General features: G+C 40.3%; 1 protein-coding gene across 1 annotated transcript in view; it reads right to left on the reverse strand.

Annotated features, from left to right (window-relative positions):
* Positions 1–4,840: 4,840 nt before the first annotated feature.
* pcsk2 (proprotein convertase subtilisin/kexin type 2) overlaps positions 4,841–14,107 on the reverse strand; it is a 74,300-nt gene continuing 65,033 nt past the window's right edge. The window contains exon 12 of the mRNA XM_017694106.2: positions 4,841–5,934. Within this exon, the coding sequence (XP_017549595.1) occupies positions 5,445–5,934 (490 nt within the window). The 3' untranslated portion in view covers positions 4,841–5,444. The remainder of the gene's footprint in view (positions 5,935–14,107) is intronic.

A 14,107-nucleotide genomic window follows, 5' to 3' on the forward strand; every position in this document is an offset into this window, starting at 1 on the left:
TCATGAAGGTGACCTGCTGGAGTGCAGATGTGACCTCTGCATAATCTACTCTCCCAGCCAGAGACAGCGAGAGACAATGAGAATCTGTTTGTAGTCTCTCTCACATTGAGAAATTTACCACTGAATGTAAAGCCTGATTACAGAGAAAGCTCCAGTCTTTGTTAGGGCTGCCGGAATAAAATTCATATTTGAAGATCCATCAAAGTCAAAGTGGGAAAACGCATATTCCAATCAAGAAAATGTCCACTCTTTTACTTTACTTGTATGGATGCTCTTTTTCACAGCAATTTACAAAACTGTGTCACTGTTTGCTCAGAGAATGCATCCTAGCTAGTACAAATAGGTTAAGCGCCAAAGAACCCTTGAGCTCAAACACTGTAGAAACAAAAGCCAGTCCTGATGCCTAGAAAGAAAAACACAAATATAAAATTAAGAAATAAGTGCAACACAATAACTGATAGATTAGTGTTAATGTAAGTACATAACAAAAAGTTGGGTCTTGAACTGGCATTTGAAGACTGCAAGGGACTCTACTGTCTGGACAGCCAGTAGAAGTGAGTAGAGAAAAGTTAATGTGTCTTGAATATGGCAGGTCAAGCTGAGAAGTGACATGAGCAAGACTGAAGACCATGCTATGCATTCTGGATCAGTTGGGATGACCTGATGACTCACATAGAAAACCAGCCAGGATTGAGTTGCAGTAGTCAGTCCTTGAGATGACAAGAGACCATGCACCTGAGCAGCCTCCCTAGAGATAAAGGATCTAATTCTCTGGATGTAGAGGAGAAACCTGCATGACCCAGTCAGGTTTGCAGTATGAGCTGAGAACGATAGCTGGTCATCCAGAGTTACACCAAGGCTTCTGGATGGAATGACCAAAGAGTTCTCAAATGAGATGGTAGGATCATGGTGAGGATCTGTAGTTCCAGCAACCCAGTCCTGCTAGGGTTGAGCTTTAAATGGTAAGCTACCTTCCATGAAGAGATGTCAGATGCAGAGATGCAACTGGAAATCTGAGTATCAGAAGGTGTCAAATAAAGAATTGAGTGTTATCAGCGTGACAGAGGTAGGAGAAGCCATAAGGGGATATTACTTCACCAAGAGAATGGGTATAAAGTGAAAAGAGAAGAGGACTCAGTGCCGAGCCTTGTGGGACACCAGTGGAGAGCTTGCATGGAGTGGATGTCAATCCTCTCCATGTTACCAGATAAAAGCATCCTTCTAGATAGGTCTAGAACCACTTTCATGCTATTGATCCGATCCATTGAGCCATTGATTCCAATGTTGGTGAAGACAAAAATGAGGGTAATGTGGTTGACCGTGCCAAAGGCTGATCTTACTAACTGTTAACTAGGCTGATCTTGCTTTCTGGATTTTCTTAGTCACTGCTACAAGGGCAGCTGAGTGCACCTGGTTTATTGCCAGTCTCGTTGTGGTCCTGGAGCTCATTCTGAGTGAGAAAGTGAGACTGAACTTTTTAAAGGGAAAGAAATTAGTGATACTGGTCAGTAGCTGCTGACATCAGAGCTGTCGAGCTTGAGCTTCTTTAGAATGGGTGTCATCCTGGCAGTCTTGAATGCTAATGGAACATGATGACAAGGAGCTTCTTATGATGGACGTGATGAAGGAAGCAGGTCTCTCAAAAAACGTACCTCTTAGTATGTTCCAGGCCAATTGGCTGCTTTTTTTTTTTGTTTTTTTTTTATTCTGGGGCCAACATTCCTTGGCCACACCACCACCCCCCTTTTTCCAGGGGACATAGTATTATTTTTATTTTTTCGCTTTCACTTCATTATTAATGTCACAACTCCTCATTTATTAATGGTCATACAAATATGACCGGAGGGAGAGTGGCTGTAGTTAATATCTTTGAATTCCACCAGGTGTTCAGGGTGGTGCTTCTTGTGCTGTATTTATAAATTTATTTATTTATTTATTTTAGTTTTGTCTATGAATGGAATACTATTAATGTCCAGTTCTTGAATTAAACTTTCCTCACTGTCTTGCCAGGGTTGGTTTGAGCTACTTGTCCAATGTCTAATATAAAGCAATTGATGTGATAGAAAGTAGTAGTGGAAATTTGGAGCTTTAAGTCCTCCAACATGTTTAGGTTTCTGGAAGGTACCTAACTTAATTCGAGGCTTTTGGTGCTTCCAATAGAACTTAGTAAGTGCATTGTCAAGAGAGGAGAACCAGCCTTATGGTGGGGTAACAGGGGTCATAGAGAACAGATATACAGATTTTAGTAAGGATATTCATTTTAACAGCTGATATTCGGCCTATTAAAGTTAATGGCAGTTTATTCCACCTTGCTACATTTTCCTCTATTTCTTGCATTAAAGATATATAGTTAAGTTTATACAGATCGTTTATGTTAGAAGACATATGAGTACCAAGATATTTAATAGACTGTGTGTTATGTTCAGGCGATATATCATAGACCTCCTCATCCCAGTTGAATTTACTTAGGCAGAAACTCAGATTTGGACCAATTAATGGAATAGCCAGACACCCTGCTATACTTATTTATCAGATCATGAACTGATGGAAGGGACAGTGAAGGGTTAGTAATATATAGTTAAACATAATCTGCATATAAATTGATTTTATGGTGGTATGACTTTGACTGTATACCTGACATTTTATCGCACTGTCTGAAAGAGGCAGCCAAGGGTTCAATAAAAAGACAAAACAATAAAGGTGATAAAGCACATCCTTGTCGACATCCTCTTTGTAGCTGAAAGGGTCTGGATATATGTCTGTTTGTTGATACTGAGGCAGAAGGTGAGTTGTATAATGGTTTTATCCAGTTGGTAAAGTATGGGCCAAATCCAAAGTGTTTAAGAGAAGCAAAGAAAAAGGACCACTCTACCCCATCATACACCTTTTCAGCATCCAGAGATGTTATTATATATGGTGTTATATATATGGAGATTTTTCGCTTTCATACAAATGAATTAGATTGAATAACCTCGTGTGTTCTCTGAGGACTGTCTCCCTTTGATGAACCCAGTTTGATCTGTGCTTATGAGAGTGGGTATGACCGATTCCAATCTGATTGATAAAGCTTTACTTTGATAAAGCCAATCAGCTACTAACAGCATAACAAATGATGACTATCAAATGGAGGGAAACACATGCCATTGCTGACCATGAACAAACAAAGCAGCAAATTATTCTGGTCTTAATTAGTTGTATTAGGTTCTCCCAGAGAATACAGAACGAGGGAATTGCCACTCACTTCTGGGTTTGTCAGATGCTAAAAACCCAGGAGGCCAATGAATGGGTTCTTATGGACATTTGTACAAAATTATAATTTGCAAATACTTCAGAATGTCTATACAAAAAATGCATGTTTTTCTCGACATAAAACAGCATAGAATATTTAAACTTTACATTTTGGCTTTACTCAGCCAATGAGCTGTTCCACTCATCAACCAGTCTTCTACCTTCCAAAATGAAACTTTATGGATAGAAAAATAATTTAGCTGTTTAGCTCCATTTAATGAGGACTCCCTCATGGGCGCCCTCTAGCTTTTTCCAGGGATTTGTGTGTTATGTGTTAATGTTAATGGGCACAGTAGACTTAACCCAATGATATGCTTCAGATGGCAGACTCCTCTGACAAGCCAGCACTCAAATGGTGTATGCATTGTAGTGCAGTAAGCTAATAATCACCTAATATTTAAGCAAAGTTGTGTGGCTAAGCTGCTAAACAGCTACTGCAGCCACTACTCAATTTCCCAACAATCTATTCAAGTGTACCTCGTACATTATTTCATGAAAATACATGAAACTGGATTTAAATAATGCAATTAGTGATCCTAATAATGTTTCACTTACAGGTGTTTTCATAAAATGTATTTTTCTTCCATTGTAAATTGCTTAAAAACTGCCCATTTCTAACTAGTCTTAGGATTTTGATTCCATTAGCACAGAATTGGCCTTAAAATAATGTCAGGCATCCGTGGGTTAATGATTATCAAAAAAGTTGCCCACAATAGTCGCCACATATTAATTAATTGTGGATTTTGCCATTCTAAATTACATTATTACTTGATAATTGTTCGTTTTTTCATTTCAAAATTTAAACCAGTTGTATGAATTGAGATTCAGATTAAGCATGAACATATCGACTCACATTGGCCCTCAAGGGACTGCAACAGATCAAAATGAGACCTATTAATTAAAAATCCAATCAACATTATTTTATTTGTCCTACAGACAAATAACAAGTCTAATTTGATTTGAAGTTTTTTAGCTGAATAACTTTGTAATTACAAGTTATTTCAGAAATGTTAATGCTTGCCTGGCATTTTGACTTATTCATTTAAGGTCTAGGTATATACCATTTTCAATGTGGTCAATCTGTACTGATCAGTCTGTACGTGATCAATAATCGTAACGTTTGAAGGATTCAATAAAGTGTAAATGAAATATAGGAAATAAAGTTGATGAAGCCCGACTTAACATTTATACTCATTTTTTTTTGTTTGTTTGGTTGGTTGGAGAAATAATGAATTTAAAATTCCCTTTATTCTAATATTTAACAAACACGTGGAAAATTTGATTTCTAATGCTATCTAATAGGCCTACTCTATGTACTTAGAAAGTATTCATACGTGTAAGAAAAGATGAAAGTGAGGTAACTACAGTCAAAAAACCCAAAATTAAAGATTAGCTCACTGGGGCTAATGTTGAATAATGTTAATATTACCTACATAACCTCAGTTCTGTAGTCAGGGTAAAAGTGAATGGGGCTATTAATAATTGATTTGTTCATTACTGAAAAAGCTTTTCTGTAAAATCCTGGGGCAAAACATCCTCTACATCACTCAAGTGCTTTAACAAACAGCAGAACAGGTTTATTATTAGATATACCGAAGGATATGAAATATGCTGTAGTCGTCCACAAGCTGTGATCACACATTCCATCTCCAACCGCAGATATAAACAGCTCATCCTCACAAAAATATATAACAGAAAAGAAATACCACTGCTGTGTTTGCAAGGTACTAAACATTAGGTAGGTAGAGTAACACAGAAAGTCATTTACAGTCACAAACTGTACAGTAGTTGTCTTCGTAGAGGTGGGTAAGACAGCAAGATAAGCAAGAACTTAATATAGTATCTATATATTCTGTTTATATACATTTTTCTTAAATTGTAAAAAACAAAACATAATACAGAAAGCAAGATGCCATATTTTCATCTGTAGGGCAGATCATTTTTGAGAATATACTTTTATTTTGACGGGGCTACATGAAACATTCATTGTGATTGGAACCACAGGGGGAGGAAAAAAATCGAAACTAAAAGGTGCGAAGAAAGAAGAAGTGAGAGAAATATACACTGACAGAAGAGAGAGAGAGAGGGAGAGAGAGAGAGAGAGGGAGAGAGAAAGAAGAGAGAAAAGGTGGGTGTCATGCAGGGCCGTCCTGGGGCTAGTTGCTTTTACTCATCAGGCTCTTGAGGCTCCTCTCCACGGCCTCATCCAGCTCCTCCTCCAGCTCCTCTTTTTTGGACATGGCTAGTTTGGACTGGTAGTCCCTCACCACCTGGTCTATGTAAGGGGCACTCTGCGTCCCATGCAGCATGAGGGTCCACTCCTTCAGCGTGCCGCTCTGGGGGGCGTCGCCATGGAAACCCACCTCCAGCAGCCAGGTGCCACGTGGGTCTTCGCCCCAGGTGTGCGTGGTCATGAAGGGCCATTTGTCGAAGCCCACCTTGGCGTCAGCATCGCGCGGCCGACGGCTCAGTAGGATGGACTTGGTGCCCATGGGTGAGGTCATGTTGATGGTCAGGTCTCCACGGCGGCTGGCGTTCACTGTCACCACGGCCTGCACATGCTCCAGGTAGCGCACAAAGTTCTCCTTGCCCTGGCAGGCATCTGTGGAGATGGTGAGAGAGAGCTTCTCACCTGACTGGATCTTACTGCACAAAGAGAGAGAGAGAGAGAGAGAGAGAGAGATTCAATAACATGCTGTTACACACTACAAGCCAAAAGTGTGAGACATTTTGTCATTTACAGTACAGTACAGTAGCAAAAGTTACAGAGCACCCCTCATTAGTTTAATTTCCACTCAAAACAGCTATTAAGTACAACTTATTCTGGGTTCAGGAGATCCACTTGCATTAGGAAGGATAAATTAATCAATTGTACCAATCAATGTAACAACTCTCTGTGGGCGAGCTTTTAGAGACAAACTCTTCAGATGTCTGGTTCCTATCACCGCCACTGTGAACAATTCTGATTCGGTAAGTTTCTCTAGAACAGAGCATTTGACACCAAACCACTCGGAAAGACTCAGTTTACATCTTGACCTTTTTATTTAGAAATTAGAAAATTTGGTGGAGATCACCTTTAAAGCTTACATCTTTGAGACAGAGGAGAAAATCAAGCTGCTTCAGATCTGAAAACATCCACAGGTGTTTCTTTCCATCCTTCCACTGTGAGAAGACGACTCAGCGCTGTGGGTCTGAAAGAGTCCTGGGTGTGTTTGATTATTTGGACTGAACTATAGAGGCGTTTCTTGTGTGGTTTTCTATTTTTTCCTGATGCTAAAATAAGTAAATAAGTTGGCTGTTTTGCCTACAAATCACATACATCATGCATCTCCTACATTCGCACCTCAACACCACTGAATGTGTTTGATTACTTCAGAAAATCATCAACCAGCTTCTAAGACTGAACTTTGGAGGCGTGTCTGCAGATTCTTTGAGGAGCTGAAAGTGAGTCTCCTGAAAAGAATGGAGGCTGTAATGAAGGCTGAAGAGAGACACACTGAACATTGAAATAAAGAGTTTATATTTAGGTGTATACATATTAGTACTCAATGACAATTTTGACTGGAAATGAAGTAAATGAAGGGTGGTCTCTGAATTTGTACAGCACTGTATGTGTTGAGCATGAACATTTACTGACAGAGTTCTGCAACTGCCCCTTGGCGTCTGTTGTAAATGTGTTAACAGGTTTTCTGTTCTTTTCAAAGCATTCGGAAATGCATAAACATTATTATCTGTGGTAATCAAGCACACAATACAGATGTGTCAGATAGAGTATTTCTGTAAGCACTGAAGTCATGCACAGCAGAATCTGATAAATCAGGCTGAATCAGCATAAATCACTCTGATTCTTGCCCAGAGGGTTTGCTCATCAGGTCAACAGGCTGTTAATAGCTGACAGCTTTTCATGTACGGTTCAAGTTGAGGGTTAAAGGCCTTTTTAATAGCCGATGACTGTGTTAATGCTGTGAAATTCTTCAGCGTAGAAGCTCTGAGCGTTTTGTCTAAGCTACTGAACAAAGGTCAAGAAAACATGCTCTTCTTCAACATACTTAATCATCTTATGCTGATGAGAATAGTGAATAATACCACTGAATTAATAATAAAAAAAATGCTAAGAGTAAGATTTAGTGGAGACAAAACAGTAAATTCACTTAGCTGGGACAAAATTAGATTTATATGCATCCGCTGACCACTCTGAATAATGCAGTGACACTTGGAGGGGTAGCACGAATGTAGTTATCTAAAGAAATATATATATATGTGTGTGTGTGTGTGTGTGTGTGTATGAGTAATTCATTGAATGGAGCCTACCCATGAAACCCAAATCAGACTCAAATCTATTTTTCTACAAGCGCGAATATGTCTAACACATCCAGCTCTGTGGTTTTATGGCCAAAAATGATCATGTGTATACCTGGCTGGAGAAACAAACTGACCCATCAATTTCTGCTCTAAAAAAGGCTGTAATCTTGCAATTATTCCTCTCTGGTTTAATAAGAACGGGCTGTAAAAAAACAGGCCATGACAAAACTCTATTATGTACCCCATCTTTTCAATAATGCACCACCCTGGTGCCAAGCAAATTGCTTTGGCCAGATGAAGGGATCTTGTCCTCACCGTAAGAGGCGAGTTCTTTTTGTTGTTGTTCTAGCACAAAGGCACAGCGCTGCTGACAGGCTGTTTTGTGCCGCCAGGATGATAACAGTGGAGGGCTGGAGCGAGCGGCAATAAAGTGGACGTAATGGCATTATCAGAGGCATGTCTCCCAGCCTGGTCCATTACTGCACTCAGATTAGTGGGTCGTGTACGTGTGTGGCTGCGTGAGCTGGGCGTGTTTCCCAGGAAACTAATTCATAGAAGTAGCTGAACATAGGACGACATTCAACTGCGTAAGCGTCAAGTATTCATGCGGCCTGTAGGTCACTTGGGACTTGAGGCTGCTACACTACACTATACAGAGGCCTGGAGCTCCTGATTGCGTCTAATTACACTTTTCATAGCCAAAAGTGCTCATGTGATTAACATAACAAAAGTAATAAAGCCATTAACGGCACTATAAATAGGTCTGCAGTACCGACATAAAAATATGTGTATGCCATATGTGACCAACATGAATCTTTCCAGTACATAAAGACTCCCAGAGGAGCTCCTACTCTCATGCATTCTAGTATGCAGGCAAAGATCATTTCAGGGGGACTTAACCCTTGGGTGGTGTTGATGTTTGTTACTCAGTGGTCCGATGGACAACAGCGCATTATTGTTTTTCTAGATCAACACAGCCATAACAATTTACGTAAAAAAAAAAACAGATTTAAAATATCACAAGTGTCCAGTGTAGGGTTCTCCTTTAGCAGCTGTAGCCAGTCAGCAACCTGTGCATGTTGCACACACACACTAGCAGGACATGTAGGAGGAGAACAGAGCAAAGTACACCGCACCTCCACAATTTTACTCCCCGCAGGTTCAGCCCAACACCACATGTGTAATATAAATGTGTGGGGGGGTGAACAGTGTAAGGGGGAGCGAGGAGGCGGATGCACACACTGAGATAAGCGAGATTTATTATGGGCAAATCCAGGGTCGTGGTCATAACAGTCCAGGTTCATATAGCCGACACGGACAGATCGGGGGACAGACATGACAAAAAACCAGAATCCACATCAAACAAAGACCAATACAAAGATACAAAGACTGGCAAACACAAGGGGCAAAGACAGGGCTTAAATACACGGAACAATGAGGGACAGGTGAACACAATCAAGGGCGGAGTAACAAAACCCAAACACATGCACAGGACTGGGAGGGGCCAACCGTGACAAACAGAGTGAAGACCCTGAAAATGGGTTATTTTATATGTTCTTCACAGAAGAAGAACATTTTTCATTTTGATAAACATTGAAAATGGGTCCTACAGACCCCAACACCACACAAGGGTTAACCACTCACAAAACCACATGTTTATAGCTCATGAATAGCTCAGTCCATTTGCATGAAGTCATCGCATTTAATTACTGAATAATAAGCCTTAGTATGTAATAAGACTGGGATATTATGGGGTAAATAGAACTGGATTCAGCCTGAAGTCATGTGCCATTCTGTAGTTGACTTCATGCCCATATTAGGCCTATACTGCTTCTCTCTACAGGGAAATGAATGGCGATAAACAAAAGCTCTCTTTTATAATTTGTGCTGTGTACATTTTCCCCTGCAATTCTCACTATGTAGGATATTATGGTAAGGTTGCTAGACTTATGATGTTAATTCAGTACATAGCAGTGTTAGCCTGCATTTAGCAATAGTCATATTTGACTCCTTGGCGATCTCTTAATTCAGAGGATTTGGCGACATTAGGAGGAAACATGCCCGTGCAGCAGAATCTGTCAGCTTTGGGGCATTTCTGTACACCACAGGACAGGGAAACCTGTGATTTTCAAAAATCCCATTTCATTTTTGTCAGCTCAGACCCGCCGTTCTTATCATGGGCATGATACTGACTGCAGAATGGCAGAACATACATTCAGTGGTCTATGAATTCATATATAATGGCAAAATGAACGAAAATGCTAATCCAAATGCTATGGCAGTTAGTACGGCGCTAAAACCCCATCAGCTTTCTCTGCCGGTCTTGAGGTGGGGTTGCATACTATTGTCTATTTAATAAAGTTAATTTACTGCATAAATTGGGGCATTGGGGGAGTCATGGGCTAGAGGTTAGTGAATCAGCCTCGTGACCGGAAGGTCACCGGTTCGATCCCCAGAGGCGACAGTCCATGACTGAGGTGTCCTAGAGCAAGACACCTAACCCCCAACTGCTCCAGGCAAGTGTGCTCACTGCCCCCTAGTGTGTGTGTGCTCACTAGAGTGCATGTGGTGTTTCACTTCACGGATGGGTTAAATGCGGAGGTGAAATTTCGCCATTGTGGGACTAATAATGGTCTCTTAATTAATTAATTCAATCACATAGTTAAAGTTAGTCTCAGCAGAACACATCTGCATTTCACACCCCTGTGTTACTCAGTCACATTTCACACTGCTTGTTACTCAGGCAGTCTAGCTCAAGTTAAATATTAAAACTCATATTATAACTATGAACGTAATGAAAACTAAATGGCTCATCTTTTAGCAAACAATGGAAGGTGTTTCCACACAGGCTTATCACAAGGTGCCGAAAGGGTTCTTTGGATGACCATTTTTGGATTTCTAAAGAATCTTTCAACAAAAGTAAACTGTTCTATGTAGAACCATAAAAACTAAAAGTTGACTAAATCTGCATAAGCATAGTTTTTTTTTCCAAGTTACATGCACTATATTTTCTAAAGCGTTCACTCACCCATCCAAATAATTGAATTCAGGTGTTCCAATCACTTCCATGACCACAGGTGTATAAAACCAAGCACCTAGGCCTGCAGACTGCTTCTACACACATTAGTGAAAGAATGGGTCGCTCTCAGGAGCTCAGTGAATTCCAGCACTCCAGCATGGTACTATGATCAGACGCCACCTGGGCAACAAGCCCAGTCGTGAAATTTCCTCGCTACTACTAAATATTCCACAGTTAACTGTCAGTGGTATTATAACAAAGTGGAAGCAATTGGGAACGACAGCAACTCAGCCACGAAGTGGTCGGCTGCGTATAAAGACAGAGTGGGAGTCAGCAGATGCTGAGGCACATAGTGCGCAGAGGTCGGCAACTTTCTGCAGAGTCAATCACTACAGACTGAGCACCAGTGCACATTACTAGGTCCATAAAGACATGGATCAGCGAGTTTGGTGTGGAAGAACTTGACTGGCCTGCAAAGAGTCTTGACCCCAACCCGACAGGGATGAATTAGAGTGGAGACTGTGAGCCAGGCCTTCTCGTCCAACATCAGTGTCTGACCTCACAAACGTGCTTCTGGAATAAATGGTCAAAAATTCCCATAAACACACTCCTAACCCTTGTGGAAAGCCTTCCCAGAAGAGTTGAAGCTGTTATAGCTGCAAAGGGTGGGCCAACATTAAACCTTATGGATTAAGAATGGGACGTCACTCAAGTTCATATGCATGTGAAGGCAAATGAATCGATTACTTTTGGCAATATAGTGAATTTTCTTGCCTGATTCTGAACCTTTATCTTGCTGTCAATATTAATAAGAGTTCTTTTAAGAACACCCTTAGAGTCCCAAACTAAATCAAAATGGTTTGGAACCAAAAGTGGCTCTCTGTGGCACCAACTGAAAACAGTGAAAACAGTTCTTTAAAGAACCATCCATTTAAAATCTACTTAGGGAATCACGAGTGGTTCTTCTACTCTATGGTTCTTCTATGATTTTTTTAGTAAAGAAAATGGTTCTATATAGAGCCATGAACACTCAAAAAAAAACTTTGCATGATTAAAGCGTTCTTTATTACACATGATTACACAAAGGATGGATGTAATTAGGGGTCTCCCTCTTAAAAGGCAGATATGACTGATCAGCAGGTGGAAAGCATCAGATCAGCAAGATCCTATAACTTCAGGTCAGCAGGAAACAGGTCACAGCACTGCTGCTGCAGAGACTGTGATACTGAGCAGTGTTTTTTTTTTTGAGCGAGGTATTAAAGCGCATGCTGGATTATTAATAGCCCAGCGACTGGAGGAGGTTCACAGCTCTGCTCTGATTGTAATTACTGCTCTGGAACAAAAGGTGCTGTACTGTGAGGCTAGAAACACCAGCGTCTGTGGATGAGCGCTTTATGACTGCAGTGTGGTGAGGAAAGAGCAAAGAGCTGATGAAAAAGAACACACATATATACATATATATATATAAAGGTATATCTATCTATCTATCTATCTATCTATCTACCTTTTATCTCAATTGATATTGTTTTTTTGTGTGTTTTTATATAATTTGAAAACACCTCTTGCCCTTTATATTCATTGTACATTTCATCATGAACCAAAAGAAACTGCTCAAAATTACTTGGAAAAAATTCTGGTTCCATTGACTTACAAGTCACTTAAAAGTTAAGTATGTTTTTCTCCTTCTCCTGTAAAGTCACCATTTTGGTGATACAAGGTTTTGTTCTGACAGCAGTGATATAATCTATATAATGAAAACAAAGGTGTGTCTGACTTGTGTTAGACTAAGAAAAATGACCCTTTACAAATTTGCCATGTGTTTGTTGACATAAAAAACAAATTGAATTCTTTAGCATTTGTTTATCTTGTTATTCATTTCTGTATGACTTTTTAAAGCCACAAATACTGTCCCCAAAAATAAATTTCATCAGCATAAATAGATCAGTTATAGTTAGAATATATAAAATGTTAAACCTGAATAAATTATAGCTGGTTTAGTTGAACGCATCATAAGTGCAGGCATCTGCATCACTTTGCTTCAGAGAGTAACAAACTGCACCACTTTCACTTTCACACTTTTCACAATCACTGATATGAAGCTATCTGAGTACACAGGTTCAAACCCGGCACAAACAGCTGATCTGTTTATTGCAATCAGGTTTTTGCAGTTCTATCAGAGAAGATTCTCCACCACACAGAGTTAGTACAGCACAGGAGCTGCTCTGCAACTATCACTCCAACAATATTAGCACATTTTAGCAAATTATTACTTTTAAAATTAGAAGACAGTAAAGCATGTGTTATGTTCCAGACATTGTGGGCCAAAACACTGCACGTTTCAGCCCACAGCCTCATTAAACACACCTGACTCAGCTCATCAGCTAAGTAGCAAGGGCTTCATCAATTTAATTCAGAGCAGTATGATGGTTAACACTGATCTCCACAGCACTTTGGCCTGGAATGTCCCCAGTTTGACCTGCCTGTTATAGAGTGGAAGTTTGTTTTGACTGGATCACTGTGGAGTTTACACTACACTCATACATGTAAGAAAAAAAAAACGTCAGGTTGGATGGTCTCATGTTTTGACAGAGGTAAGACACACCTCTAGTTCAGATAGTGTAACTAAAGAACTGATTACAATGCAACCATATCTGTTCTGTCAGATGGACGACTAAAGAACAGTTGAGAAATATGCCTGTTGTAAATTGTCTGTTAGAGAGATTTTGAGGACAAGTATTAAAGAGTATTTAAAGCCTGAAAAATCTTCAGGGCAGCCCTAGATGTTCTTGCAAACACATGCATTCAAGATCCTGCTAGTGTGCATTCATAGCTCTTTAATGATGCACATAAAAGCAACCTACATAGTAACTTCACACTAAACATGCTAAACATGTGTGAGCAAGTGAGTTCCAAATACATCTTCATGTGCTTTCCATTAGTAGTAAAATGAAGTGTTTTCTGGAGTCTCTGTGGATTTCAGCTATCGATGCTAGATTATGAAGTATTATATTTTTTGAATTTGGCAAGTTATCTCAATTATTGTGACCTTTTAGTTATACAGAAAAATGCTGAGAATTTTTCTCATATGGTGTGTCACACATAGGGAAACAGCAGAGACATTTCTTTACCACAACAGACCAGTAAAGAGCCCGCATCACTGCTGACCCAGCACCAATCCGCCTGTCAATCTCCCGCTCCCTTGTACCATCACTCGTGAACAAGACCCCGAGATACTTAAAGTCCTCCACTTGAGGCAAGAGCTCATCCCCGACCCAGAGAGGGCTCTCCACCCTTTCCCGCATGAGAACCATGGCCTCGGATTTGGAGGTACTGATCCTCATCCCGGCCGCTTCACACTCGGCTGCAAACCGATCCAGTGAAAGCTGAAGTTCACAGCCTGATGTCCCCAATAGGACCACATCATCTGCAAACAGCAGCGATGTGACCCTGAGGTCACCAAACCGGACACCCTCCATCCCCTGACTGCGCCTAGAAATT

The sequence above is a fragment of the Pygocentrus nattereri genome, chromosome 5 (assembly GCF_015220715.1).
Source record: "Pygocentrus nattereri isolate fPygNat1 chromosome 5, fPygNat1.pri, whole genome shotgun sequence".
Lineage (NCBI taxonomy): Eukaryota > Metazoa > Chordata > Actinopteri > Characiformes > Serrasalmidae > Pygocentrus > Pygocentrus nattereri.